Source organism: Natator depressus, chromosome 24 (genome assembly GCF_965152275.1).
Source record: "Natator depressus isolate rNatDep1 chromosome 24, rNatDep2.hap1, whole genome shotgun sequence".
Taxonomy (NCBI): Eukaryota; Metazoa; Chordata; order Testudines; family Cheloniidae; genus Natator; species Natator depressus.
In genome coordinates, this window is record NC_134257.1 from 22,592,349 (window position 1) to 22,620,244 (window position 27,896).

At 67.1% G+C, this 27,896-nt stretch overlaps 2 protein-coding genes across 2 annotated transcripts in view; both read left to right on the forward strand.

The window, feature by feature from the left end:
• Window positions 1–838: 838 nt before the first annotated feature.
• On the forward strand, window positions 839–3,912 carry LOC141977229 (uncharacterized). The gene has a single exon (XM_074938608.1). The coding sequence runs from the start codon at window positions 839–841 to the stop codon at window positions 3,905–3,907; it is 3,069 nt and encodes a 1,022-aa protein (XP_074794709.1). The 3' UTR covers window positions 3,908–3,912.
• A 5,030-nt stretch (window positions 3,913–8,942) lies between these two features.
• Window positions 8,943–27,896, forward strand: part of MEGF8 (multiple EGF like domains 8) — a 51,643-nt gene continuing 32,689 nt past the window's right edge. The window contains 15 exon segments of the mRNA XM_074939139.1: window positions 8,943–9,092; window positions 11,942–12,105; window positions 12,287–12,493; window positions 13,064–13,244; window positions 13,521–13,609; window positions 16,317–16,536; window positions 22,051–22,231; window positions 22,469–22,614; window positions 23,222–23,341; window positions 23,983–24,140; window positions 24,653–24,760; window positions 25,662–25,809; window positions 26,238–26,401; window positions 26,782–26,973; window positions 27,620–27,820. Of these exon segments, the coding sequence (XP_074795240.1) occupies window positions 11,983–12,105; window positions 12,287–12,493; window positions 13,064–13,244; window positions 13,521–13,609; window positions 16,317–16,536; window positions 22,051–22,231; window positions 22,469–22,614; window positions 23,222–23,341; window positions 23,983–24,140; window positions 24,653–24,760; window positions 25,662–25,809; window positions 26,238–26,401; window positions 26,782–26,973; window positions 27,620–27,820 (2,238 nt within the window). The 5' untranslated portion in view covers window positions 8,943–9,092; window positions 11,942–11,982.

Sequence of the window (27,896 nt, forward strand, 5' to 3'; positions counted from 1 at the left end):
GTGGACAGCGGGGGCCCAAACTAAAGAGGACCTGCTTGACCTGTTTGTACTGGAGCACCTGTATGAACAGTGCCCTTCCGACCTGAGGCTGTGGCTGGTGGACAAAAAGCTCGCGAACCCCCAGCATGCAGGGCAGCTGGCCGACGAGTTTGTGAACAGTCGGTCAGGGGGTAGCCGGGAGGAGTCCCAAAAGAACAGGCCCCCCCCGATGCAGAGAGAGAGTCACCATGGGGCCTCCCAGCGGGGAAATAGGGAGAACCCCCTCCAAAGGGGAACGCCTGGTGTCGGGCCCCTCCGACCCGTTCGAGGGGACCAACGTGACCTGAGCTGCTATCACTGTGGCCAGAGAGGCCACGTACGGGCCCAGTGCCCCGGGCTCAGGGACAAACTGAGCAGACCCAACCTACCCAGGGTTAACTGGGTAGGGACTCAGCTGGACGAGGGGCAGGCGACCCAGGAAAGGGGGGCTACCAGTTTGCCACCTGCTCAGGAGGGAAGAGTACCCCCAGCCAGCCCCGCCAGAGGGCTGGAGGCTCTGGACTCAGGGTGCTCGGTTTACAGGGTGGGTGCGGGGCTGTCCCTCCGGAGAGAGTGCCTTGTTCCCCTGGAGGTGGATGGGAGGAAGGTCAATGGATACTGGGATACGGGCGCGGAGGTGACGCTGGCCCGGCCCGAGGTGGTGGCCCCAGATCGGGTGGTGCCCAACACCTACCTGACCCTGACGGGGGTGGGCGGGACCCCATTTAAGGTGCCCGTGGCAAGGGTACACCTGAAATGGGGGGCCAAGGAGGGCCCCAAGGATGTGGGGGTACACCACCATTTGCCCACTGAAGTTTTGATGGGGGGAGACCTAGAGGACTGGCCAAGCGACCCCCAGACCGCCCTGGTTGTGACCCGTAGCCAGAGCCGGCGAGGGGCACTGCGACCTGACCCTGGGGAGGGTACCACACTGGAGGCGCGAGACCCTACTCGGGTGGGGAGGGAGCGCCGAGGGGCACGGCTCAGAGAGGCTGCGGCCTCAGACCTGGCCACGGAGGGGGAACCGGGCCCCATCCCTTCCCCAGCCGCTGAGTTCCAGGCCGAGTTGAGGAAAGATCCCTCCTTGCAGAAGCTCAGGGACCTGGCCGACCTCAGTGAGGGACGGACCATGAGGAGAGGCTGCCAGGAGAGGTTCCTGTGGGAGAAGGGGTTCCTGTACCGAGAATGGGCTCCCCCAGGGGAAGGGGAGTCCTGTGGGATCAGGAGGCAGCTGGTGGTCCCCCAGAAGTACCGCCGCAAGCTCCTGTCCCTGGCCCATGACATCCCCCTCGCAGGGCACCAGGGAATCCGGCGCACCCGGCAGAGGTTGCTACAGAACTTTTACTGGCCCGGGGTCTTTACCACCGTCCGGCAGTATTGCCGATCCTGTGACCCCTGTCAGAGGGTGGGGAAGGCCCGGGACAAGGGGAAAGCGGCGTTGAGACCTTTGCCCATCATAGAGGAGCCTTTCCAGAAGGTGGCCATGGACATCGTGGGGCCTCTCAGCAAGACGACCCGGTCGGGGAAGAAATACATTCTGGTGGTGGTAGATTTCGCCACCCGCTACCCCGAGGCAGTGCCCTTAGCTTCCATTGAAGCAGACACCGTGGCAGATGCGCTCCTGACCATTTTCAGCCGAGTGGGGTTCCCCAGGGAAGTCTTGACAGACCAAGGCTCCAACTTCATGTCGGCCCTGCTCCGGTGCTTGTGGGAGAAATGTGGGGTCCGGCATGACTGGGCCTCAGCGTATCACCCCCAGTCCAATGGGCTGGTGGAGAGGTTTAACGGGACGCTAAAGATGATGCTGAAAACCTTTATGAACCAGCACCCGCAGGATTGGGACAAGTACTTACCTCACCTGCTGTTCGCGTACAGGGAGGTGCCCCAGGAGTCTACCGGATTTTCGCCTTTCGAACTGTTATATGGAAGGAGGGTGAGGGGCCCCCTGGACCTGATGAGAGACGAGTGGGAGGGGAAGGCCACTCCCGATGGAGAGTCAGTGGTGGAGTATGTCCTGACCTTCCGAGAGAGACTGGCTGAACTCATGGGCCTGGCCAGGGAGAATCTGGCCAGAGCCCAGAGGAAGCAGAAGGTCTGGTATGACCGCACGGCGCGGGCCCGTGCCTACGCCACCGGGGATCAGGTGATGGTTCTCATCCCCGTGAGAAAGAACAAACTACAGGCCGCCTGGGAGGGCCCGTTCAAGGTCGTCAAGCAGCTCAATGAGGTAAACTATGTGGTGGAGCTGTCGAACCGGGCCCACCACCGCCGGGTGTACCATGTGAATATGATGAAGCCATATTATGCCAGGGGGAATGTGGTGTTAGCTGTGTGTGGTCAGTGGGAGGAGCAGGGAGATGACCCTTTAGTAGATCTATTCCCTGGGACCAGAGCTGGTTCCCCCCTGGAAACAATCCCCCTCTCGGATCAGCTCACCCCTGCCCAGCAAGCTGAGGTCAGGGGGGTGCTGCATCCGTACCGACAGCTGTTTTCCAACCAGCCTGGACGCACTAATCTGACTGTCCACCGGGTGCAGACAGGGTCGCACCCGCCGATAAGATGCTCCCCCTTCCGAGTCACAGGGAAAACTGCTCAGGACCTGGAAAGAGAGGTCCGGGACATGCTGGCTTTGGGGGTGATCCAGCCATCGGCCAGCCCTTGGGCCTCGCCGGTGGTGCTGGTCCCCAAAAAGGATGGGTCAGTCCGGTTCTGTGTGGACTATCGGAAGCTCAATGCCATCACTGTATCGGATGCCTACCCCATGCCCAGGCCGGACGAGCTCCTAGACAAGCTGGGAGGAGCTCGGTACCTTACCACCATGGACCTTACAAAGGGCTACTGGCAAGTGCCGCTGGATGCAGATGCCCGGCTGAAATCGGCCTTTATCACCCCTCTGGGGCTCTATGAGTTTCTGACCCTGCCTTTCGGCCTCAAGGGAGCGCCGGCCACCTTCCAGCGCCTGGTGGACCAGCTCCTGAGGGGGATGGAGAGTTTTGCCGTGGCGTATATTGACGACATCTGTGTCTTTAGCCAGACCTGGGAGGACCACGTGTCCCAGGTTAGACAAGTGCTGGACCGACTCCAGGGGGCTGGGCTGACTGTCAAAGCGGAGAAGTGCAAGGTGGGGATGGCTGAAGTATCTTACCTGGGCCATCGGGTGGGGAGCGGCCGCCTAAAGCCGGAACCGGCCAAGGTGGAGGTGATCAGAGACTGGCCCGCTCCCCACACCAAAAAGCAGGTCCAAGCCTTTATTGGGATGGCAGGATACTACCGAAGATTTGTGCCCCACTTTAGCGCCATAGCCACCCCCATCACTGAGCTATGCAAGAAGGGGAAGCCAGACAAGGTGGTCTGGACCGAGCAGTGCCAGGAGGCTTTCCGGGCGCTGAAGGAGGCTCTGGTCAGTGGCCCAGTTCTAGCAAACCCAGACTTTGACAAGCCCTTTGTGGTGTTCACCGACGCCTCCGACACGGGACTGGGGGCGGTGCTAATGCAGGAGGATGAAAAGGGGGAGAGACACCCCATCGTGTACCTGAGCAAGAAGTTGCTACCCCGGGAGCAACACTACGCGGCCATCGAGAAGGAGTGCCTGGCCATGGTGTGGGCCCTCAAGAAACTAGAGCCCTATCTCTTCGGGCGACACTTCACCGTCTACACCGACCACTCTCCCCTGACCTGGCTGCACCAGATGAAAGGAGCCAACGCCAAGCTCCTGAGGTGGAGCCTGCTCCTGCAGGATTACGACATGGACGTGGTCCACGTGAAGGGAAGTGCCAACCTGATAGCGGATGCGCTGTCCCGGAGAGGGGGCCCCGAACTTCCCCAGGTCACTGGTCACAGTGACCCCGCTCAGTTCAGTCTCGAAGGGGGGAGAGATGTGACGATGTGACGCAGCAGGGAGGGGGAACCCCAGGGCTGGGGTCTAAGCTCCCTGCTCCCCCAGAAGGACTTCACTGAGGGGTCCTGGGTGTACCCACAAGCTCTGTTTTGGACTGTGTTCCTGTTGTCCAATAAACCTTCAGTTTTACTGGCTGGCTGAGAGTCTCAGTGAATCCCAGGAAGAGGGGTGCAGGGCCTGGACTCCCCCACACTCCGTGACAACGGGTCACAACCAGGGCGGTCTGGGGGTTGCTTGGCCAGTCCTCTAGGTCTCCCCCCATCAAAACTTCAGTGGGCAAATGGTGGTGTACCCCCACATCCTTCGGGCCCTCCTTGGCCCCCCATTTCAGGTGTACCCTTGCCATGGGCACCTGAAATGGGGTCCCGCCCACCCCCGTCAGGGTCAGGTAGGTGTTGGGCACCACCTGATCTGGGGCCACCACCTCGGGCCGGGCCAGCGTCACCTCCGCCCCCGTATCCCAGTATCCATTGACCTTCCTCCCATCCACCTCCAGGGGAACAAGGCACTCTCTCCGGAGGGACAGCCCCGCACCCACCCTGTAAACTGAGCACCCTGAGTCCGGAGCATCCGGCCCTCTGGCGGAGCTGGCCGGGGGTACTCTCCCCTCCTGAGCAGGTGGTAAGCTGGCAGCCCCCCTTTCCTGGGTCGTCTGCCCCTCGTCCAGCTGGGTCCCTACCCAGTTAACCCTGGGTAGGTTGGGTCTGCTCAGTCTGTCCCTGAGCCCGGGGCACTGGGTCCGTACGTGGCCTCTCTGGCCACAGTGATAGCAGCTCAGGTCACATTGGTCCCCTCGAGCGGGTCGGAGGGGCCCGACGCCAGGCGTTCCCCTTTGAAGGGGGTTCTCCCTATTTCCCCGCTGGGAGGCCCCATGGTGACTCTCTCTCTGCATCGGGGGGGCCTGTTCTTTTGGGACTCCTCCCGGCTACCCCCTGACCGACTGTTCACAAACTCGTCGGCCAGCTGCCCTGCATGCTGGGGGTTCGCGAGCTTTTTGTCCACCAGCCACAGCCTCAGGTCGGACGGGCACCGTTCATACAGGTGCTCCAGTACAAACATGTCAAGCAGGTCCTCTTTAGCCTGGGCCCCCGCTGTCCACTTGCGGGCATATCCCTGCATCCGGTTGACCAGTTGTAGGTAGGCGACCTCAGGCGTTTTACGCTGACTCCGGAACCTTCTCCGGTACATCTCGGGGGTCAGCCCAAACTCACGGAGCAGGGCCTGTTTGAACAGTTCATAGTCCCCTGCCTCTGCCCCTGTCATCCGGCTGTAGACCTCCACGGCTTTGGGGTCCAGTAAGGGGTGAGGAACTGGAGCCTGTCTGCAGGGTCAACCCTGTGCATCTCGCAGGCATTCTCAAAGGCCGTCAGGAAGCTATCTATGTCCTCCCCCTCCTTCCGCTGGGCCAGGAAGCACTTATCAAAGCTCCTTGCAGTCTTGGGTCCCCCCGCACTCACCGCAGCCGGGGCCCCACTGCTCCTCAGCCTGGCCAGCTCCAGCTCATGCTGTCTTTGTTTCTCCTTCTCCTGCTGCTCATGTTGACGTTCCCTCTCCTTCTCCTGACGTTCCCTCTCCTTCTCCTGACGTTCCCTCTCCTTCTCCTCCTGCTCATGTTGACGTTGTTTCTCCTCATGTTGACGTTGTTTTTCATGATCCTCCAGCTCCCTCATTTTCCTCTCCCTCTCCCATTCCAGCCGCATCCGCTCCAGGGATGGGGAGCTCCGCTGGGAGGATCCCCTGCTGGCTGCTGGGGTCAGGGGGCCCTCGGTATTCGCTGGGCTTCCCACAACCCCTCCCCCAGGCATAGGTAGGAAGGGTCTCGGGGTGTCCTGGGCAGCAGTCTGACCCCTCCCAGCCTGGTCAGGCCCCAGGGCCCACGCTGCGTCCGCCGGGCGGCTTCCCTCAGGGACAGGGATCGGGTCATCCAAGCGATCCCTCTCCTCCAGCTGGGCAATCAGCTGTTCCTTGGTGGACCTCCCGACGCGCAGCCCCCTCTGCCTGCACAGCTCCACCAGGTCGCTCTTAAGGCGTTTAGCGTACATCTCCCGGCTGGCCACTCGCAGGCCGGGCAGCTGTCCACGGTTTCCAGGAAAAGCCCCTAGTGTGCCAGTCCTTCTTGAGGTCACCACCTCTTTGCCAGGGTCGAGCTGCAGACTCCTCCGCCCCTGGGACCGCTCGCTGCGATCCCCCGGGGGACCCTGTTACTGCAAAAGTCCTTCTCTCTGGTCACACACTCCCAGGGGTTAACCGCCCCCTGGAACCGTCTCTCTCTGAATCTTCAGCACGCCTGGTCCCCGTCAATCCCCCTTCGTTTTACTGTTCCCCAGTCACTTACTGCAGGAAGCGCTGTTCACGGGGTGCAGTAGATCCCACCGCTGCCACCAGTTGTCACGGAGTGTGGGGGAGTCCAGGCCCTGCACCCCTCTTCCTGGGATTCACTGAGACTCTCAGCCAGCCAGTAAAACAGAAGGTTTATTGGACAACAGGAACACAGTCCAAAACAGAGCTTGTGGGTACACCCAGGACCCCTCAGTGAAGTCCTTCTGGGGGAGCAGGGAGGTTAGACCCCAGCCCTGGGGTTCCCTGTGTTCCTCCACCCAGCCCCAAACTGAAACTAAACCCCCCCAGCAGGCTCCCTCCTGCAGCCTGTCTTCACATTCCTGGGCAGAGGTGTCACCTCCCCCTCCCCCTCCTGGCTCAGGTGACAGGCTCTCAGGTCTCCCGTCCCCAGGGCACATTCCCAGGTCAACACTCCCCCCTCCCTGCTGCGTCACATCGTCACATCAGAACTTCTTTAATATGATCCAACAAGAGTGTGTGGGGGCGGGGGCAGAGGCCAGGGTGTGAGTGGGGTGGGGGTGGGGGCAGGGGCCCAGAGTGTGTGGGGCGCAGGGGCCTGGAGTGTGTGGGGTTAGGGCTGGGGCAGGGGCCCGGAGTGTGTGTGGGGCCCTTGGTGTGTGGGGGGCGGGGGCCCGGAGTGTGTGTGGGGGGCGGGGGCCCAGGGTGTGTGGGGGGTGGGGGTGTCAGACCCTCAGCACCCCTGGCTGGAAGGGGCCGGGTCTGGAGGAGCTGGGAGCTCCCCCCATCACCAGCTCCTGCCGGGGTTAGCGCTACCGCTCCTGGGCCGGACCCGGATTCTTCCCAGGGCCAGGAGGCCCTGCCGGAGTCTCATGGGGTGGGGGGGCTGGGCCCCCGGTGCCGGCTAGCCCATTCGTCTGTGTACGGCCCTCCTCCCCACTCACTTGGGAGCGGGGCAGGGACTGGTTGTAGGTTGTGGTGGGGAGCAGGGTCCGGTTGTAGGTCGGGGGGGGGAGCAGGGACCGGTTGTAGGTCGTGGGGGAGCAGGGGCTGGTTGTAGGTCGGGGGGGAGCAGGGGCCGGTTGTAGGTCGGCTGGGAGGAGCAGGGGCCGGTTGTAGGTCGGGGGGGGGAGCAGGGTCCAGTTGTAGGTCGAGGGGGGGAGCAGGGGCCGGTTGTAGGTCGGAGGGGAGGAGCAGGGGCCGGTTGTAGGTCGGGGGGGGGAGCAGGGACCGGTTGTAGGTCGTGGGGGAGCAGGGGCCGGTTGTAGGTCGGGGGGGGGAGCAGGGACCGGTTGTAGGTCGTGGGGGAGCAGGGGCCGGTTGTAGGTCGAGGGGGGGAGCAGGGGCCGGTTGTAGGTCGGGGGGGGGGAGCAGGGACCGGTTGTAGGTCGTGGGGGAGCAGGGGCCGGTTGTAGGTCGAGGGGGGGAGCAGGGACCGGTTGTAGGTCGGGGGGGGAGCAGGGACCGGTTGTAGGTCGGGGGTGGCCTGTCCTCAGGGGGCCCAGGGGGTATCAGCCCGCGGCTGTCAGTAGGGTTCGGAGTTAACGCCCCGTGGGGGGATCGGGGCGGGGACCGAGCGGGAATGATCGGTGACGTAGGTATAACTGGGCGGGGGAAGGGGCGGGGCTGATGGGGGCGGGGCCTGTGTCTCCTCCGGCGGAGCGTCCCGCCCGCACCAGCCCGGGGCGGAACCATCGAGACGGGAGCCCAGAGCGGCCGGGCCGGGCCCCTCCCGCCGCGCAGCCCCGCCCGCTCTATGGTTCCGCGCGCCGCTCTGGCCCCGCGTCTCGCTGCTCCCGGCCCGGAGTCCGCCACGGGCAGAGCGAGCGGGTGAGAGAGAGACCGGCCCCTATAGACCCTATAGACCCCCCCGCCCCGCATAAACCCCCCGCTCCCGCCCCCCGGCCCCTATAGACCCCCCGCCCCCCATAAACCCCCCGCTCCCGGCCCCCGCCCCCCTCCGGCCCCTATAGACCCCCCGCCCCCCATAAACCCCCCGCTCCCGGCCCCCGCCCCCCTCCGGCCCCTATAGACCCCCCGGGCCCCCATAGACCCCCCCGCCCCCCATAAACCCCCCGCTCCCGCCCCCCATAGACCCCCATAAACCCCCCGCCCCCCATAAACCCCCCGCTCCCGCCCCCCGACCCCCATAAACCCCCCCGACCCCCGCTCCCGCCCCCGCCGGCCCCTATAGACCCCCCCGTCCCTCATAGACCCCCCGCTCCCGCCCCCCATAGACCCCCATAAACCCCCCCGACCCCCGCTCCCGCCCCCCTCCGGCCCCTATAGACCCCCCGGGCCCCCATAGACCCCCCGCTCCCGCCCCCCTCCGGCCCCTATAGACCCCCGTCCCTCATAGACCCCCCGCTCCCGCCCCCCATAGACCCCCCGGCCCCCCCGCCCCCCGGGTCGTATAGACCCCCCCGTCCCCTATAGACCTCTTTCGGCCCCTATGGGCCTCCTGCCTGCCCGGGGCCCGCCCATTGCTGCAGGGTCCCCGCGCGGCTTTGGGGACGCCTGGGATCGGGGGGGGGGTCGCCCCGTGGCCGTGGCTGTCCCGTGGGGGGTCGCCCCGTGGCCGTACCCAGGGTGGGGGGTCACCGCGCTGTCGCGCCCCTGACCCCCGTCTGCCCCGCACAGGTTGGCGCATGGAGCCCCCCGGCGCCCGCTGAGCCTGGCATGGACGGCGCCCCGCCCCCCCCCCGCAGCTCCGCCCTGGCGCTGGCCCTGGCGCTGGCCCTGGCGCTGAGCGGGGCCCGCTGGGCCGGCGCCGGCGACTGCAAGGGGCAGCGCCAGGTGCTGCGGGGCCCCGAGGGGTTCGTCAGCGACGGGCCAGGCAACTACTCTGTGAATGGGAACTGCGAATGGCTGATCGAAGGTGGGGCACACGGGGGGCACCAGCCGCACGCGGGGGGCACCAGCCGCACGCGGGGGGCACCAGCCGCACGCGGGGGCGCCCGCGATGCCGCCGGGGGCCTCGCGCAGGGCTGGGAGGGGCCCTCCCCTCTGGGCTCGGGCCAGGGGCCCCATGCCCGGATCCGCGCCCCGAGGGCGATTCGAGGGTCCAAAGCCCTGCCCGAGAGCCAGAGCTGCCAGGGGCTCCCGCGGTTCAGCTGGGGCCCGGGGCGGGGCAGGGGCTCTTGGGGGCTCTCGGCTCTGGCAGCGAAAGGCGGACACGCCCCTGGCCGGGACGGGGAGCGGGACCCGGCCCGACGGGGCATTGGGAGGGGAATTGGACCACGGATCCCCTGAGGCCGTTACGGTCCTGCCTGGCTGCCTGTGGGGGCTCTGCCCCGGGGCGGGGGGATTCGGGGCAGGTCTCTGGCGGGTCGGACGACACGAGCACAGTGGTGCCTTCTGGCCTGGAAATCGATGAAAGCCTGGGGGGCTCGGAGCCCTGGGGGCACCGTGGTGCATGCTGGGAGCCGGGCTCCCTGCAGGAGGGAGGTCAGAGCCCTGGGGCGCCGTGGTGCATGCTGGGAGCCGGGCTCTCTGTGGGGGAGGGGGTCAGAGCCCTGGGAGCGCTGTGGTGCATGCTGGGAGCCGGGCTCCCTGCGGGGGGGAGGTCAGAGCCCTGGGGCGCCGTGGTGCATGCTGGGAGCCGGGCTCTCTGTGGGGGAGGGGGTCAGAGCCCTGGGAGCGCTGTGGTGCATGCTGGGAGCTGGGCTCCCTGCAGGAGGAAGGTCGGAGCCCTGGGGGCGCCGTGGTGCATGCTGGGAGCCGGGCTCTCTGTGGGGGAGGGGGTCAGAGCCCTGGGAGCGCTGTGGTGCATGCTGGGAGCCGGGCTCCCTGCAGGAGGAAGGTCAGAGCCCTGGGGCGCCGTGGTGCATGCTGGGAGCCGGGCTCCCTGCAGGAGGGAGGTCAGAGCCCTGGGGGCGCCGTGGTGCATGCTGGGAGCCGGGCTCTCTGTGGGGGAGGGGGTCAGAGCCCTGGGAGCGCTGTGGTGCATGCTGGGAGCCGGGCTCCCTGCAGGAGGGAGGTCAGAGCCCTGGGGGCGCCGTGGTGCATGCTGGGAGCCGGGCTCTCTGTGGGGGAGGGGGTCAGAGCCCTGGGAGCGCTGTGGTGCATGCTGGGAGCCGGGCTCCCTGCAGGAGGGAGGTCAGAGCCCTGGGGGCGCCGTGGTGCATGCTGGGAGCCGGGCTCTCTGTGGGGGAGGGGGTCAGAGCCCTGGGAGCGCTGTGGTGCATGCTGGGAGCCGGCTCCCTGCAGGGGGAGGTCAGAGCCCTGGGGGCGCCGTGGTGCATGCTGGGAGCCGGGCTCTCTGTGGGGGAGGGGGTCAGAGCCCTGGGAGCGCTGTGGTGCATGCTGGGAGCCGGGCTCCCTGCAGGGGGAGGTCAGAGCCCTGGGGGCGCCGTGGTGCATGCTGGGAGCCGGGCTCTCTTGGGGGAGGGGGGTCAGAGCCCTGGGAGCGCTGTGGTGCATGCTGGGAGCCGGGCTCCCTGCAGGAGGAAGGTCAGAGCCCTGGGGGCGCCGTGGTGCATGCTGGGAGCCGGGCTCCCTGCAGGGGGGAGGTCAGAGCCCTGGGGGCGCCGTGGTGCATGCTGGGAGCCGGGCTCCCTGCAGGGGGGAGGTCAGAGCCCTGGGGGCGCCGTGGTGCATGCTGGGAGCCGGGCTCCCTGCAGGAGGAAGGTCAGAGCCCTGGGGGCGCCGTGGTGCATGCTGGGAGCCGGGCTCCCTGCAGGGGGGAGGTCAGAGCCCTGGGGGCGCTGTGGTGCATGCTGGGAGCCGGGCTCCCTGCAGGGGGGAGGTCAGAGCCCTGGGGGCGCCGTGGTGCATGCTGGGAGCCGGGCTCCCTGCAGGAGGGAGGTCAGAGCCCTGGGGGCGCCGTGGTGCATGCTGGGAGCCGGGCTCCCTGCAGGGGGGAGGTCAGAGCCCTGGGAGCGCTGTGGTGCATGCTGGGAGCCGGGCTCCCTGCAGGGGGGAGGTCAGAGCCCTGGGGGCGCCGTGGTGCATGCTGGGAGCCGGGCTCTCTGTGGGGGAGGGGGTCAGAGCCCTGGGAGCGCTGTGGTGCATGCTGGGAGCCGGGCTCCCTGCAGGAGGAAGGTCAGAGCCCTGGGGGCGCCGTGGTGCATGCTGGGAGCCGGGCTCCCTGCAGGGGGGAGGTCAGAGCCCTGGGGGCGCCGTGGTGCATGCTGGGAGCCGGGCTCCCTGCAGGGGGGAGGTCAGAGCCCTGGGGGCGCCGTGGTGCATGCTGGGAGCCGGGCTCCCTGCAGGAGGAAGGTCAGAGCCCTGGGGGCGCCGTGGTGCATGCTGGGAGCCGGGCTCCCTGCAGGGGGAGGTCAGAGCCCTGGGGGCGCTGTGGTGCATGCTGGGAGCCGGGCTCCCTGCAGGGGGGAGGTCAGAGCCCTGGGGGCGCCGTGGTGCATGCTGGGAGCCGGGCTCCCTGCAGGAGGAAGGTCAGAGCCCTGGGGGCGCCGTGGTGCATGCTGGGAGCCGGGCTCCCTGCAGGGGGGAGGTCAGAGCCCTGGGGGCGCCGTGGTGCATGCTGGGAGCCGGGCTCTCTGTGGGGGAGGGGGTCAGAGCCCTGGGAGCGCTGTGGTGCATGCTGGGAGCCGGGCTCCCTGCAGGAGGAAGGTCAGAGCCCTGGGGGCGCTGTGGTGCATGCTGGGAGCCGGGCTCCCTGCAGGGGGGAGGTCAGAGCCCTGGGGGCGCCGTGGTGCATGCTGGGAGCCGTGGTCCCGTGGGGCAGCGTTGCTGTCCCGTGTTTGACCCCCCCTGTCTCCCCAGCCCCCAGCCGCCGGCACCGCGTGCTCTTGACCTTCCTGTTCATGGACACGGAGTGCACCTACGACTACCTCTTCGTCTACGACGGCGACTCCCCGCGCTGCCCCCTGCTGGCCAGCCTGAGCGGCAGCACCCTGCCCGCCCCCCTGGAGGCCACCTCCGGCCAGGTGACCCCGGCGGGGCTGCAGCCTGAGGAGGGGGGAGAGTCCAGGAGAGGGTACTGGGGTCGGTGGGGAGGTGGGGGGCTGGGGGGTGACTGGGGTCTGTGGGGGGTAGGTGAGAGATTGAGGGGCTGGGGGGGAGGTGGGGAGTTGTGTGTGTGACCCCATCTGCCCCCCGCACCCCCAGATGCTGCTGCACCTCTTCAGCGACGCCAACTACAACCTGCTGGGCTTCAACGCCAGCTACCGGGTCTCGCTCTGCCCCCGCGGCTGCTCCGGCCACGGCACCTGCGAGCCCCACGGCCAGTGCCGGTGCCGGCCTGGCTGGGGGGGGCCGGACTGCGCTGTGCCCCCCTGCGACAGCTACTGCCTGGGCCACGGGGCCTGCGACCAGGTGAGGCCCCCGAGCCCCCCCACACCCTCTGAGCCCCGCCGCCCCCCCGAGCCCTGCTGCCCCCCTGAGCCCCACTGCGACAGCTACAGCCTGGGCCATGGGGCCTGCGACCTGAGCCCCCCCGATCCCACCACCCCCCTGAGCCCCCTGCCCCCCCGAGCCCCACTGCGACAGCTACAGCCTGGGCCATGGGGCCTGCGACCTGAGCCCCCCCGATCCCACCACCCCCCTGAGCCCCCTGCCCCCCCGAGCCCCACTGCGACAGCTACTGCCTGGGCCACGGGGCCTGCGACCAGGTGAGGCCCCCGAGCCCCCCCACATCTCCTGAGCCCCGCCGCCCCCTCGAGCCTTGCTGCCCCCCTGAGCCCCACTGCGACAGCTACTGCCCAGGCCACGGGGCCTTCAACCTGAGCCCCACCACCCCCCCGAGCCCCGCCGCCCCCGCCACCAGGTACGTGAGACTCTCCCCCCCACTGCTCCCTCTCCCCTGTGACCGGAGGGAAGGGCCGGGACCCCAGGGCTGGGGGATCTGCGAGCCGGGACCCTCCGTCCGTCTGTCTGTCCCCACAGGAGTCTGACCGGTGCCGGTGCCAGCCGGGCTTTGTGGGCGAGGCCTGTGACCTGGCGCTGGGCGAGAACCAGGGTGCCGGGCGCTGGTACAACGTGAGCTCCACCGACCCCCACTTCCGGCCCCGCACGGCTGCTGCTGGCGCTGTCCTGCCCCCCACCGGGGCGCTCTACATCTTCGGGGGTCAGAGACACCGCCGCTGCGAGGGAGGCGTTGGGGGGGCACCGTGGGGGGTGCAGGGTGGGGGGGAATGTGGGGACCGGGTGCAGGGTGGGGGGGATGCAGTGGGGTTGAGGGGAGGTGGGGCAGGATGGGGATGCGGATGGGGATGCAGTGGGGGCAGGAGCTGGGGAGGGAGGTTAGGGGAGACAGGGGGGTTGGGTGGGGGTGGGGATGGAGGTGCAGTGGGGAGGGGCAGGCGTTGGGGGGGCCCCCCTCACAGCTGCTCTGCTCCCCAAGGACTGGACCTGAACACGGCACTGGGCGACCTCGTCATCTACAACTTCACCTCCAACCTGTGGCAGAGCCGGGTGCTGAGCCCCTCCCCGGTACGTTCCCCCCTTCTATGCCCCTCCTCCCGGTACATCCCCCCGTCAGGTCGTCCCCCCCCCGTGCCCCCTTCCTGTGCCCCTCCTCCATGGTACAACCCCCCCGTCCCCCCTCCCCGGTACGTTCCCCCCTCCTGTGCCCCTCCTCCGTGGTACGACCCCCCCCCCCGTCCCCCAGCCTGTATGTGCCCCCCTCCTGTGTCCCTCCTCCATGGTACGACCCCCCCCGTCGCCCCTCCCCGGTACGTGCCCCCCTCCTGTGCCCCATCTCCATGGTACGACCCCCCCCGTCCCCCCATCCCCCGGCCTGTACTTGCCCCCCTCCTGTGCCCCTCCTCCATGGTACGACCCCCCTGTCCCCCCTCCCCGGTACGTTGCCCCCTCCTGTGCCCGTCCCCCCCGTGCCCCCTTCCTGTGCCCCTCCTCCATGGTACGACCCCCCCCGTCCCTCCTCCCCGGTACGTCCCCCCGTCACGTCCCCCCCTCGTGCCCCCCTCCTGTGCCCCTCCTCCCCGGTACGTCCCCCCGTCACGTCCCCCCCTCGTGCCCCCCTCCTGTGCCCCTCCTCCCCGGTATGTCCCCCCGTCACATCCCCCCCCCGTGCCCCTCCTCCTCGGTACGTCCCCCCCGTGCCCCCCTCCTCCCCGGTATGTCCCCCAGTCATGTCCCCCCCCATACCCCCCTCCTGTGCCCCTCCTCCATGGTATGACCCCCCCCGTCCCATCTCCCCGGTACGTTGCCCCCTCCTGTGCCCCTCCTCCATGGTACATCCCCCCCTGTCACCCCTCTCCGGTACGTGCCCCCCCCCCCCGCTGGGCCCAGCCGAGCGGCTCCCCAGCACCCTCTCCCACACTGCGCGCTCGGAGCTGCCTGGCCCACTCCTGTGCCCCGCAGAGAGGCAGCGTGTCAGGGCGCCGGGGTTGGCAGAGCCAGGGAAGGCAGCTCAGCCGGGAGTTCCCGGATCCCCAGGCGTGGGGCAGGTCAGACGGGTACGGCAAACCCAAGGCCGTGTCTACACGGCAGCGTTCGGTTGACAAGTTACGCTGCCGTGTTACCCTGCCGGCAGAGTGGGGCCCCACTAGCCGCTCCTGCAGGACACAGAGCGGAGCCGGCAGGGGGCTACGCACCGTGCAACGGGCCGCGGGGGGCTCTGGGGAGGGTTTGCAAAGCCACACGGGGCAGGTCCAGCCTCACGGGATGCGTCGTACCCTGGGTATCCTCCTCCATCGCCAGCCGGTTTGCAGCTGACGGGGGGGGCGGTTTGAGTGTGAGACAGGAAGTGTGTGTGTGTGTGTGTGGGGTGGGGGAGACTGGGAGCGTGTGTGGGGGCGAGTGTGTCGACATGCCACCTCTTTACGTTCACACAGCCGCTGGAACAACCAATCCTGGGGCGGGGGACCCCCCCGCACAGCACAGCGGTCTCCCCCTGCCGCCGTGTTCCCAGTGCCAGGTCCCACGTTCATGCTTCTCTGCGCCCTCCCGGAGCGCCCCCCTCGGCGGCTCTGAGCTCTCCAGGCTGGGGGTCCGAGCGGGGGGAGAGGCGTGTGTCTGCAGGGCACCGACTTGCAAGCAGGGAGCGGAGCGGTCACGCGGGCATTGTGGGACACTGGGGGAGGCCAGTTCCATGGGCGTCCCGAACGCCGCGTCTACACGGACGCTCTGCTCTCCCGTTCCTTGGGCGGCTCTGATTTTCACGGCAGCGCAGCCGAGTTTTGCGCCAGAAGCAGCCGTGTAGACAAAAGGGCTCTGGGCCAGCTGGGGCCTCCGTCTTCCCCGCGCCCCACACGGCCCTGGCCTCCGTCTTCCCCACGCAGGAGTCTTGCCTAAGCTGATCGCTTTCCAGAGACTTCAGCCCCCCTCTTGGTGGAAGGACCCCCCCCCGCCCGGGGAGCCCAGCTTGCACCACGGCGACCCCCAGGGCTCTGACCCTCCTTCTCGGCTGGCCAGAGCTCTGGCCCCTGGCATCCGTCCAGTGATGGTGCCAGAGGGGGCGTCTCGCCTTGTTCGTCTCCCCTACGGCTCCGTGACCCTGGTCCCTGGGGCTGGGTGAGCTCCGGCTGCTGGCCCCAGTTCCCGGCAGCCCGGGAGGGAGCGTCACGTCCGCCCGTCTCTATTTCCTCCGGCACTGGGGCGCCGCTCACTTTCCGCAGGGCCTGTGCGCCGTGCTTCGGGCCGGTCATGCTGGGCTGTGTCCCCTGCCACCCCAGCTGGATCCTTTGGGCAGGGCAGACCCCCCGCCTGGTTAGACGCAGGCTAGTCACGGCCCCCACGAATACCCACAGCCGGCAATGCCGCAGCCTGAAGGGGCAGCAGCCGCACCAGTGAGTGTCCAGGGGTGCCCGGGGTGTCGCTGGTGTCGGGGGCGTGGCGGGCGGTGCGGAGGCGTCCTGCCCCCTCGCAGCGCTGCAGAAGGGCCAGCCCCAGCTGACCCGGGGGGGCAGGGCAGAGCCTTCGGTCTGGGACGGGGCGGCTCTCGCCGGCTTTGCATTCCCGCGTGGTCCCATCCGCCTCCCCGGGCTGCTGGTGGCAAGGGGGGGCAGGTTTCAGATCCATCTCCTGGCCCAGCGGGGGGTGTAGCCAATGCCTCAGGCCGGGCGGCTGCTGGTGCAGGGCCGTCAGCCGCAGACTGCGTCACACACACACGCACACCCTCCGCCCGCGGTGGTGTGTCCCCTGCCCTCGGCGCTAACCCCCTCTCTCCCCACAGGCGGCCCGTCACTCCCACGTGGCCGTGGCCTGGCAGGGCTGCCTGGTGCTGTGTGGCGGGGAGCTAGCCGACGGCTTCTTGGCCAGCGACGTCTGGATGTACCAACCCCACGCGGGGCGCTGGCTGGAGCTGGGCCCCTCCAACGCCACGGGCTCCCTGCCCCCCGGCCTGGCCAGCCACGCCGCAGCCGTGGTCGACACATGGCTCTATGTCTTCGGAGGTGAGACGTGGGCTGGGAGCCAGGACGCCTGGGTTCCCTGCCTGGCTCCGGGAGGGAAGTGGGGGCTAGTTTTTAGAGCAGCGGGGGTGGGAGCCAGGTGTCCCGGGGTCGCAGGCTCGGGGCTCTGGCACGGCTGTGAATGAAGCCAGCCAGGACTTGGGGGCTGCTTGTCCCCTCAGGGCCACTGGCACCAGGGCCAGGAGCCTGCTCAGCTGTGGCCTTCCTGGGTCCGACCTCGGAGCGTTCAGCCCCTTGGTGACCCCGGGAACACCCCGCAGTGAGGGCCCCTGGACGGGGCCCCTGGGGAGCCTCAAGCACCACCAAAGGGCCCTGCCCCCCGCAGCCAGCGGCGACTCCCAGCCAGTGTGTGACACGGACGGGTTATTAGTTGTGGAGACTCCAACACCCCGGTACCGACCCTGTGTAACATCGCTGCCCCCCCGAGACGCCGAACAGCATTCCACGAAACTCGGCGAATCCAGACCCCTCCGATCCACCCAGTCCTTGACAATGCCCCCCCCCCCAAAGTCTTTCGCCCCGCAAGCCTTTTGGGGACTTTCGTTTCGCCTCATGCACTCAGGCTGCGATCAGAAGGAGGCTTGGAAAGCAGATTGGGCTCAGGGTGTGGCTGCGCTTGCAGGTGCTGAGCGCTGTGGGTTAAACCCGCCTTCGGCGAGCGCAGCAGGGAAAGTGCCGCGGTCTGTCCACACTGACAGCTGGCAGCGCACTGGCGTGGCCACTTTTGTGGCCCTTGCAGCGGCATTGGGAGCGGTGCATTATGGGCAGCTATCCCAGCATGCAAGTGACTGCTACGTGCTTTTCAAATGGGGGGGGGTGGAGTGTGACAGGGAGTGTTGTGTGTATGTGGGGGGAGAGAGAGTGGGTTTTTGGGGGGCTGAGAGCATGTCAGCGTGCTGTCTCGTAAGTTCAGACAGCAGCGAACCCCCCCACCCCGGCCTCTGTCTCCCACAGTAACGAAACGGAGCTTTCAAAGGGCACTTCCCCATTCCTGGGCGAGCTCCAAACAATGAGAAGAGTGGCCACGTGGCTTAAGGGATTAGGGGACGTTTCCAGAGGCTGATCAGGGTGCAGAAATGCAACACCTCGTCCACACGGACGCCGCAGCACTCCAGCCACCACGCAGCAAATGTTCATCTTCTCGCCGAGGTGGAGCACCAGGAGCTCTCTACCTGCCTTGCCAATGTGGACCGGGAGCGAGCGCGGGCGCCCGGGGCTGCCCTAATGCGCTCTACCTCACACATGCAGCCACGCCCGAAACAGGGCAGAAAACAACGGCACCTTGGGCCAGATCCCGGGCAGCAGGTGTCTGGGTTTGACTTTCCGTGGGTGTCTTGGTGAACTCTGACCCGAATCCGAACCAAGCCTGGTGGATGGGGACGTCTCACACACCCATGGGAAACCAAGGCCGCCCCGGCGTGCGACTGGCTCCCCGCGACGGGCCCACGAACATCTCCCCCCGGTTGCCCAGGCGATGAGTACGACGGAGCTGCTGGGCTCGCCCAGCCAGGGGCAAGTGCTGCTCTGCACCAGGCGCAGGAAAGACGTCGTTGTCGTGGGGAACCCAGCGCAGAACAGAGCTTATGACCGCAGGGAGCAGGGACCTGCAGCAAAGTCCGTCTGGGGGGATCCTGAGCCCTGCTGATCCAGTTCAGCAGTTTTTGAAGTTTTTTTGTTGAAGAATTGTCACTTTTAGGTCTGTAATCACGTGACCAGAGAGATTGAAGTGTTCTCCGACTGGTTTTTGAATGTTATAATTCTTGACATCTGATTTGTGTCCATTTATTCTTTTACGTAGAGACCGTCCAGTCTGATCAATGTACATGGCAGAGGGGCATTGCTGGCACACGATGGCATATATCACATTTAGATGTGCAGGTGAACGAGCCTCTGATAGTGTGGCTGATGTGATTAGGCCCTGTGATGGTGTCCCCTGAATAGATATGTGGACACAGTTGGCAACGGGCTTTGTTGCAAGGATAGGTTCCTGGGTTAGTGGTTCTGTTGTGTGGTGTGTGGTTGCTGGTGAGTATTTGCTTCAGCTTGGGGGGCTGTCTGTAGGCAAGGACTGGCCTGTCTTCCAAGGTCTGTGAGAGTGTTGGGTTGTCCTTCAGGATAGGTTGTAGATCCTTGATAATGCGTTGGAGGGGTTTTAGTTGGGGGCTGAAGGTGACGGCTAGTGGCGTTCTGTTATTTTCTTTGTTGGGCCTGTCCTGGAGTAGGTGACTTCTGGGTACTCTTCTGGCTCTGTCAATCTGTTTCTTCACTTCCGCAGGTGGGTATTGTAGTTGTAAGAACGCTTAACAGAGATTTTGTAGGTGTTTGTCTCTGTCTGAGGGGTGCCACAAGTACTCCTTTTCCAGAAGGTGGCCATGGACATCGTGGGGCCTCTCAGCAAGACGACCCGGTCGGGGAAGAAATACATTCTGGTGGTGGTAGATTTCGCCACCCGCTACCCCGAGGCAGTGCCCTTAGCGTCCATTGAAGCAGACACCGTGGCAGATGCGCTCCTGACCATTTTCAGCCGAGTGGGGTTCCCCAAGGAAGTCTTGACAGACCAAGGCTCCAACTTCATGTCGGCCCTGCTCCGGTGCTTGTGGGAGAAATGTGGGGTCCGGCACGACTGGGCCTCAGCGTATCACCCCCAGTCCAATGGGCTGGTGGAGAGGTTCAATGGGACGCTAAAGATGATGCTGAAAACCTTTATGAACCAGCACCCGCAGGATTGGGACAAGTACTTACCTCACCTGCTGTTCGCGTACAGGGAGGTGCCCCAGGAGTCTACCGGATTTTCGCCTTTCGAACTGTTATATGGAAGGAGGGTGAGGGGCCCCCTGGACCTGATGAGAGATGAGTGGGAGGGGAAGGCCACTCCCGATGGAGAGTCAGTGGTGGAGTATGTCCTGACCTTCCGAGAGAGACTGGCTGAACTCATGGGCCTGGCCAGGGAGAATCTGGCCAGAGCCCAGAGGAAGCAGAAGGTCTGGTATGACCGCCCGGCGCGGGCCCGTGCCTACGCCACCGGGGATCAGGTGATGGTTCTCATCCCCGTGAGAAAGAACAAACTACAGGCCGCCTGGGAGGGCCCTTTCAAGGTCGTCAAGCAGCTCAATGAGGTAAACTCTGTGGTGGAGCTGTCGAACCGGGCACACCACCGCCGGGTGTACCATGTGAATATGATGAAGCCATATTATGCCAGGGGGAATGTGGTGTTGGCCGTGTGTGGACAGTGGGAGGAGCAGGGAGATGACCCTTTAGTAGATCTATTCCCTGGGACCAGAGCTGGTTCCCCCCTGGAAACAATTCCCCTCTCGGATCAGCTAACCCCTGCCCAGCAAGCTGAGGTCAGGGGGGTGCTGCATCCTTACCGACAGCTGTTTTCCAACCAGCCTGGACGCACTAATCTGACTGTCCACCGGGTGCAGACAGGGTCGCACCCGCCGATAAGATGCTCCCCGTTCCGAGTCACAGGGAAAACTGCTCAGGACCTGGAAAGAGAGGTCCGGGACATGCTGGCTTTGGGGGTGATCCAGCCATCGGCCAGCCCTTGGGCCTCGCCGGTGGTGCTGGTCCCCAAAAAGGACGGGTCGGTCCGGTTCTGTGTGGACTATCGGAAGCTCAATGCCATCACTGTATCGGATGCCTACCCCATGCCCAGGCCGGACGAGCTCCTAGACAAGCTGGGAGGAGCTCGGTACCTTACCACCATGGACCTTACAAAGGGCTACTGGCAAGTGCCGCTGGATGCAGATGCCCGGCTGAAATCGGCCTTTATCACCCCTCTGGGGCTCTATGAGTTCCTGACCCTGCCTTTCGGCCTCAAGAGAGTGCTGGCCACCTTCCAGCGCCTGGTGGACCCGCTCCTGAGGGGGATGGAGAGTTTTGCCGTGGCGTATATGATGACATCTGTGTCTTTACCCAGACCTGGGAGGACCACGTGTCCCAGGTTAGACAAGTGCTGGACCGACTCCAGGGGGCTGGGCTGACTGTAAAAGCGGAGAAGTGCAAGGTGGGGATGGCTGAAGTATCCTACCTGGGCCATCGGGTGGGGAGTGGCTGCCTAAAGCCGGAACCAGCCAAGGTGGAGGTGATCAGAGACTGGCCCGCTCCCCACACCAAAAAGCAGGTCCAAGCCTTTATTGGGATGGCAGGATACTACTGAAGATTTGTGCCCCACTTTAGCGCCATAGCCACCCCCATCACCGAGCTATGCAAGAAGGGGAAGCCAGACAAGGTGGTCTGGACCGAGCAGTGCCAGGAGGCTTTCCGGGCGCTGAAGGAGGCTCTGGTCAGTGGCCCAGTTCTGGCAAACCCAGACTTTGACAAGCCCTTTGTGGTGTTCACCGACGCCTCCGACACGGGACTGGGGGCGGTGTTAATGCAGGAGGATGGAAAGGGGGAGAGACACCCCATCGTGTACCTGAGCAAGAAGTTGCTACCCCGGGAGCAACACTACGCGGCCATCGAGAAGGAGTGCCTGGCCATGGTGTGGGCCCTCAGGAAACTAGAGCCCTATCTCTTCGGGCGACACTTCACCGTCTACACCGACCACTCTCCCCTGACCTGGCTGCACCAGATGAAAGGAGCCAACGCCAAGCTCCTGAGGTGGAGCCTGCTCCTGCAGGATGACGACATGGACGTGGTCCACGTGAAGGGAAGTGCCAACCTGATAGCGGATGCACTGTCCCGGAGAGGGGGGCCCGAACTTCCCCAGGTCACTGGTCACAGTGACCCCGCTCAGTTCAGTCTCGAAGGGGGGAGAGATGTGAGGATGTGACGCAGCAGGGAGGGGGGAGTGTTGACCTGGGAATGTGCCCTGGGGACGGGAGACCTGAGAGCCTGTCACCTGAGCCAGGAGGGGGAGGGGGAGGTGACACCTCTGCCCAGGAATGTGGACGGAGGCTGCAGCAGGGAACCTGCTCGGTGGGTTTAGTTTCAGTTTGGGGCTGGGTGGAGGAACACAGGGAACCCCAGGGCTGGGGTCTAAGCTCCCTGCTCCCCCAGAAGGACTTCACTGAGGGGTCCTGGGTGTCCCCACAAGCTCTGTTTTGGACTGTGTTCCTGTTGCCCAATAAACCTTCTGTTTTACTGGCTGGCTGAGAGTCTCGGTGAATCCCAGGAAGAGGGGTGCAGGGCCCGGACTCCCCCACTCTCCGTGACAGCCGTCAGTCGCCAGGATACAGGGTGTCGGCCGGTCTCTGTGCCTGGACAGCCGGTCGGCGTCACACCTGCCCGCTAGGCGCCTCTGCACCGATCAGGCACCCTGATTGCCCCCCCCAGGTGCTGGAGTAGCACACAGGGGAAAGTGAGGCACCCACACAGTATTCAGACAAAACATTAAGAACATTCCCACTTCATCACACCAGACGCCTGGGTTGTGTCCCAGCTCTGGGAAGGGAGTGGGGGTGCTAGGAGTTAGAGCCTGGGGGCGCGGTGGGGGTTGGAGCCAGGACACCTGGGTTCCGTCCCCTGCTAACCCCGCTTCCCCCCCCGCAGGCCGCACCGCCATGGACGTCTTCTCCTCACAGATGTTCCGCTTCCATCTGGAGAGCTGGCACTGGGAGCGCGTGGTGCCCGCCGGGGGGAAGGCGCCCGCTGCTGCCGGGCACTCCATGGTCTTCCACCCGCCCTCCCGCGCCCTGCTGGTCTATGGGGGGCATCGGCCCTCCACAGCCCGGTGAGCGGGACGGGGGCTGGGCTGGGGGGCCCAGGGAGGGGCTGGGGGTGTGTGGCTGGGGATGGGGTGCCCAGGGAGGGGTTGGGGGTGTTGTGGGGGGAGTGGCTGAGGGCCGTGGGGGGCTGGGGGCGTGGCTGGGAGCGTGGCAGGTGTGTGCCTGGGTGCGTTGGGGGGGTGTGGCTGAGGGCTGAGGGGGGACCGGGGGGTCATGCTCCCCGGCTGACACCTCCCCCCCAGGTTCAGCATGCGGGTGAACAGCACGGACCTGTTCCACGTGGACCGGCGGCACTGGAGCACCTTGAGGGGGCGCGACCCCCAGCACGGCCCCCGCGAGCGCGTCTTCCACAGCGCCAGCGTGCTGGGCAGCTACATGGTGGTGTACGGTGAGCGCCCGGGACCCCCCTCGGACCTCCCCGAGCCCCCCGCTGGGATCCCCCTCGGGCCCCCCCGTGCCAGGACCCCCCTCACTCCTCGCAGGGACCCCCCACAGGACCCGCCTCTGACCCCCCCCCACCGGGACCCCCCCCACCGGGACCCCCCTGGACTTCCCCCCGCCAGGAACCCCTGACTCTTCGTGTGGACCCCCCGACTCCTCACGGGGACCCCCTCTGACCTTCCACCCCCCACCACCCCCACAGGGACTCTCCCATGGTGACCCCCCCCACAGGGGCTGGGGACCCCCTTCAACCGCCCCCATGTCACCGGGCCCAGATGGCAGCGTACGCTGAGTGACACCCCCTTATGCTTACCCATCATTGGCACCTATGTGCTCGCCCCCCCGAGACCCCCACTAACCCCGCCCCAGAACCTCCCCATGCCCCCATTCTGTCCCCTCCTCCATCATCAGCCCCCCCATGTGGGTCTGTGGTGAGTGAGAATTAACACCCCCGGGTCTGACCCCCACCTCCCGTGGCTGTGATGTTTCCCCCCCGCTGGTCTGACGCCCGCCTGACCCCCCCCCCCCCCGGTCTGACCTCCTCTTGCCCGCAGGGGGCAACGTGCACATTCACTACCACGAGGAGAAGTGCTACGAGGACGAACTTTTCTTCTACCACCTGGGCTGCCACCAGTGGGTGCCCGGCCGGGCGCTGGCGCAGAGCCTGCCCCACGGTGAGGGGCTTGGGGGGCGCGGGGCAGTGCCAGGGCTCAGGTACCCAAGGGAGCAAGAGAGGCGGGGGGCTCCCAGGGTGTGGGGGGAGAGGGGATGGGGGAGCAGGGGTGAGAGTGGGGGGGCTGCCCCAGTGGCTGGTGGTCGTGGGGGGGAGCCCTGGTGGGCAGGGTGAGGGGATGCCCCAGTAGATGGAGGGAAGGGGGGGCATGGGCAACTCCCCCGTGGCTGGCGGGCGGTGGGAGCCGCAGTAGATGGAGGGGGCAGGGGACTCCCCAGCGGCTGGTGGTTGTTGGGGGGAGCCCTGGCGGGCAGGGTAAGGGTGAGATGGAGGGAAGGGGGGGCATGGGCGGCTCTCTAGGTGCTGGCGAGTGGGCGGGGGAGCCCTGGCGGAGGGGGGGACTGGGGGTGCGCTCCGGGGGGCGAGTGGGTCTCGGCGCCGGGCTGATGCTCCCCTCTCGGCAGAGCGGGGCGGGCGGGGGGCCAGTGGGTCTCGGCACCGGGCTGAGCTCCCCTCTCAGCAGAGCGGGCCGGGCGGGGGGCCAGTGGGTCTCGGCACCGGGCTGAGCTCCCCTCTCAGCAGAGCGGGCCGGGCGGGGGGCCAGTGGGTCTCGGTGCCGGGCTGATGCTCCCCTCTCGGCAGAGCGGGCCGGGCGGGCGGCCGGGGGGCGCTATTCCCACGTGGCGGCCGTGCTGCAGGACAATGTGCTGCTGGTGGCTGGGGGGTTCAGTGGGGCCCCCCGCGGGGACCTCGTGGCCTACAAGGTGCCTACCTTCGTCTTCCAGGTGCCCGCCCAGAACGTAAGTGACCCCCGGGGCCCCGCCACCCCCCCAGCGCCCCCTCCATCCTGAGCCTTTGCCACAGGGACCCTAACCTCTGCCAGGCCCCCCAGCCCCTGCTGCCCCCCAGGATCCCTGGCTTCCCCTCCGCGCCTGGGATCTCACGGGAGCAGAACAGCAACCCCCCCCCCCCCCCCCGCCCTTTTCTGGCCCATGGTGTGGAGGGGATCTGGCTTGGGGGCTTTGGGTTCTGGTTGGGGGACGAGGAGGCTCTGGCTTGCAGGGGAGCTGTCTGGGGGGCCATTAACTCCCCCTCGCCCCCTCCCACCGGGGCTATTGCTGCCTCTATGTGGGGAGGTGGCCAGGGGGCTCTCACGCGGGTAGTTGGGGAGGGTCTCTGGCTGGTGGGGGAGGAGGGGTCGGGGGGTCTCTGGCTAGTGGGGGAGGAGAGGGGTGGGGGTCCCTGGCTGAGGGTCGGGGGAGCTGTTGGGGGGCAGCCCCTCCCTCACTGCCCTGCCCCCTCCCCTCCCCAGTACCACCTGGATTACTGCTCCATGTACTCGGAGAGCAGCACCTGCGGGAAGGACCCCGAGTGCTCCTGGTGCCTGGACGCCTGCCAGAGCCCTGCGCCCCCCAGCAACGTGAGTGACCCCCCGGCTCTGCAGCCCCCCGCCCACTGGCACCGCACCTCTGAGCCCCGAGCAGCCTGGCTCTGCCAGGGCCCCCTCAGGGAGTCCCCTCGCTCTGGGCCCCCGGGGCCCCCACCCCCAGAGGGAGCAGCGCCCCCCGATCTCTGGCTGCAGGGACTCCCCGTCAGTGTCACACAGGAGGGTTATTGAAGGTCTGGACCCAGCCTGGGCAGTTCTCGGGGCCCTGGGGCCTGGCCAGTCTCAGCCCCGGCCAGCTGGGTCTGTCCCCGTCCCCATGGGCTGCAGCTGCTCCTTGTCCCCAGCCCAGCCCCCTCCTTCCAGCTGATCATCTGTTATCGTCTCCCCCACCAGCCCCTCCTCTGTCCTTTGTCTTCGGTCCCAGATAAACAGGCCGCTGGGGCCCCTCTCGTCCCTCCTTTGTTCCCCCCTGCAAGGACTTGGCTGGTCAGGGCCGCGGGCCCCTCTCTCCTCAGCCCATTGTCCCCCCACTGGCCAGATCCGGCTGGCTCCCAACCTGGGCTGGGCCTCCCCGTCACCAGTCGCTGGGTCCCCCATCTCCAGGCCGGTGTCTGGGGTCCTGGCTGCTAAGCGAGGTCACACCTGGTCCCCTGCAACAACAAAGCCCCTCCCCCCACCTTGTTACACACAGGGAAACGGAGGCACACACAGTGTTCATGCAAAACAGTAAGAAAATCCCCCACTTCGTCACACCCCTGGGGGTAGGGTACAGACACCTGGGTTCTCTCCCTGGCTCTGGGAGGGCAGTGGGGTCTCGTGGGTTAGAGCAGGGGGGCCTGGGAGCTAGGACTCCTGGGTTCTCCCTGGCGCGGGGTGGTGCAGTGGGGGTCTGGCCGTGCTCCCCCATTGACGTCTCTCTCTGTTTCTCTCTCAGTGCCCCAGCACCGGCTGCCTGGGCCTGGCCCGGCTCCTGGTGGACTGTGAGTCCTGCCTGGCATTTGGGGGGGAAGCCCCCGCCCTGCCCCACGCGCCCGGGCCCTTCGGATGGTGCGTGCAGAATGAGACCTGCATGCCTGTCGCAGGTGAGTGCCCCTCGGCCCCTGCCACACCTGTCCCACCCCCCTCCTCCCCCCCCAGCCCTCCTCCCCTCTCCATCCGCCCCTCCTTCCCCTCAGCCCCCTCCCAACCCAGCTCTCCTCCCCCCAGCCCCCTACCCTACCCCTCCCCTCCCCTCCCCACCCGTCTCTCTCCTTCCCCCCAGCCCTCTCCTTCACCCGGTTCCCTCCTCCCTGCCCCGAACCTGAGGCTCTTCTGGGATCACTCTAGGAGGGCGGGTTGCCTCGGGGGATGGGCTGGGGGGTGCCAGGAGGGGGTGTTGCATTTTGTGCAGAGGGGATTCGGGGCTGTATTTGCTGGGGGAGATGGGGCAGGGCAGGAGGGCGGCATTCCTGGGGGAGAGATGGGTTGCTGCGTTCCCGGGGGCCTGTGAGCCTCCCTCTGCCCCCCACAGAGCAGAACCGGTGCCGTGTGGGGCAGATCTCGGGTACCTACGGCTGGTGGGGGCCGCGCCCTGTGTTCATCACCTCCCTGGAGAGCTGCCGACGTCACAACTTCCTGCCCGGCCTGCACCTCATCACCTACCAGCACCCCCGCAACGACTCGCAGCCCGACAAGGTTGGGGGGCAGCTCAGGCATCGGGGTTCCCCGTGCGGGGGGGGGCAAGGGGGCGCTGCCGGGGGAGCAGTTTGGGCACCAGGGTTCCTCATAGGGGTGTGAGGGGGCACTGCCGGGGGAAGCTCGCAGCGCTAGCTGGGGAGGGGCAGCTGACAGCACGTGGGTTCCCGTGGGGGGGTGGGGGGAGGGGGCACTGCCGGGGGAAGCTCTCAACGCCAGCAGGGGAGGGGCAGCTCGGGCACCGGGTCCCCCATGGGGGAAGGGGAGGGTGAGGAGGCACTGCCAGGGGAAGCTGGCAGCGCCGGCGGGGGAGGGGCAGCTGGCAGCATGGGGGTGCCCCACAGGGGGGCTGCAGCAGACTGACCCCAGTGCCCCCCCAGGTGTCCATCGTCCGCAGCACGACCATCACGCTGAGCCCCAGCTCGGAGATGGACGTCTCCCTGGTCTACAAGGGCTTCATCTACCCGCTGCTGGCCGGGCCCCCCCCAGCCCCCCACGTTTCCATCTGGGCCCGTGTGCAGCGCCTCCACGTGGTCGCCAAGCTGGGCCGCGCCCCCAACTCCCCCGAGCTGGTAAGGGGGGAGCCGGGGCCGCCCCAGCATGGTGCTGGGGGGTCTGTGCTGCAGGGGTCGGGCCGGGGTGAGCTGTGGGGCGGGGAGTCAACAGGGTGTGCAGAGGAGCAGGGATCAGCGGGGCATGCTGTGGGGCAGGGAGTCAGTGGGGGGCACTATGGGATGAGGGTCAGTGGGGGCCACTGTGCTGCGGGCTCAGTGAGGCAGGGGGTCAGCAGGGGGCACCAGCGGGGGGCGCTGTGGGGCGGGGAGCTCTGTGCTGGGGCTCGGTGGGGTGGGGGGTCAGCGGGGGGCACCAGCGGGGGTTGCTGTAGGGCAGGGGCCAGCCAGGGGCGCTGTGGAGCGGGGAGCTCTGTGCTGCAGCTCAGTGAGTCGGGGGGATGCTAGCAGGGGGCGCTGTGCTAGGGCTCCGTGGGGTGGGGGGTCAGCAGGGGGCGCTGAGCTGAGGCTCCGTGGGGTGGGGGGTCAGCGGGAGGCGCTGAGCTCTGTCTGGGGCTCTGTGGGGTGGGCGGTCAGCGGGGGGCGCTGTGCTGAGGCTCCGTGGGGTGGGGGGTCAGCGGGGGGCGCTGAGCTCTGGGGCTCTGTAGGTCGGGGGGACGCTAGCGGGGGGCTCTGGCTCCCGCCCCTGACTCCTGGCCCGTGGCAGGAGGAGGTGGGGCGCTGGGCCGTGCAGCAGGAGAGGGAGACGCGCCCCCTGCAGCGCCCGGGCGCCCAGCGGCTCTTCGGCAGCCCCGAGCGGGGCAACAAATACCTGGTGCAGGTCGAGGGGCATCTCAACAGCTCAGGCACCGGGCAGAGCAGCGAGCTCACCCTCATCTGGGACCGCACCGGCGTGCCGGGCGGCAGCGTGAGTAACCCCCGGTACCCTCCCGTGTGTAACCCCCAGTTCCCCACACCCCCCCCGTGTGTACTCCCCTTGTACC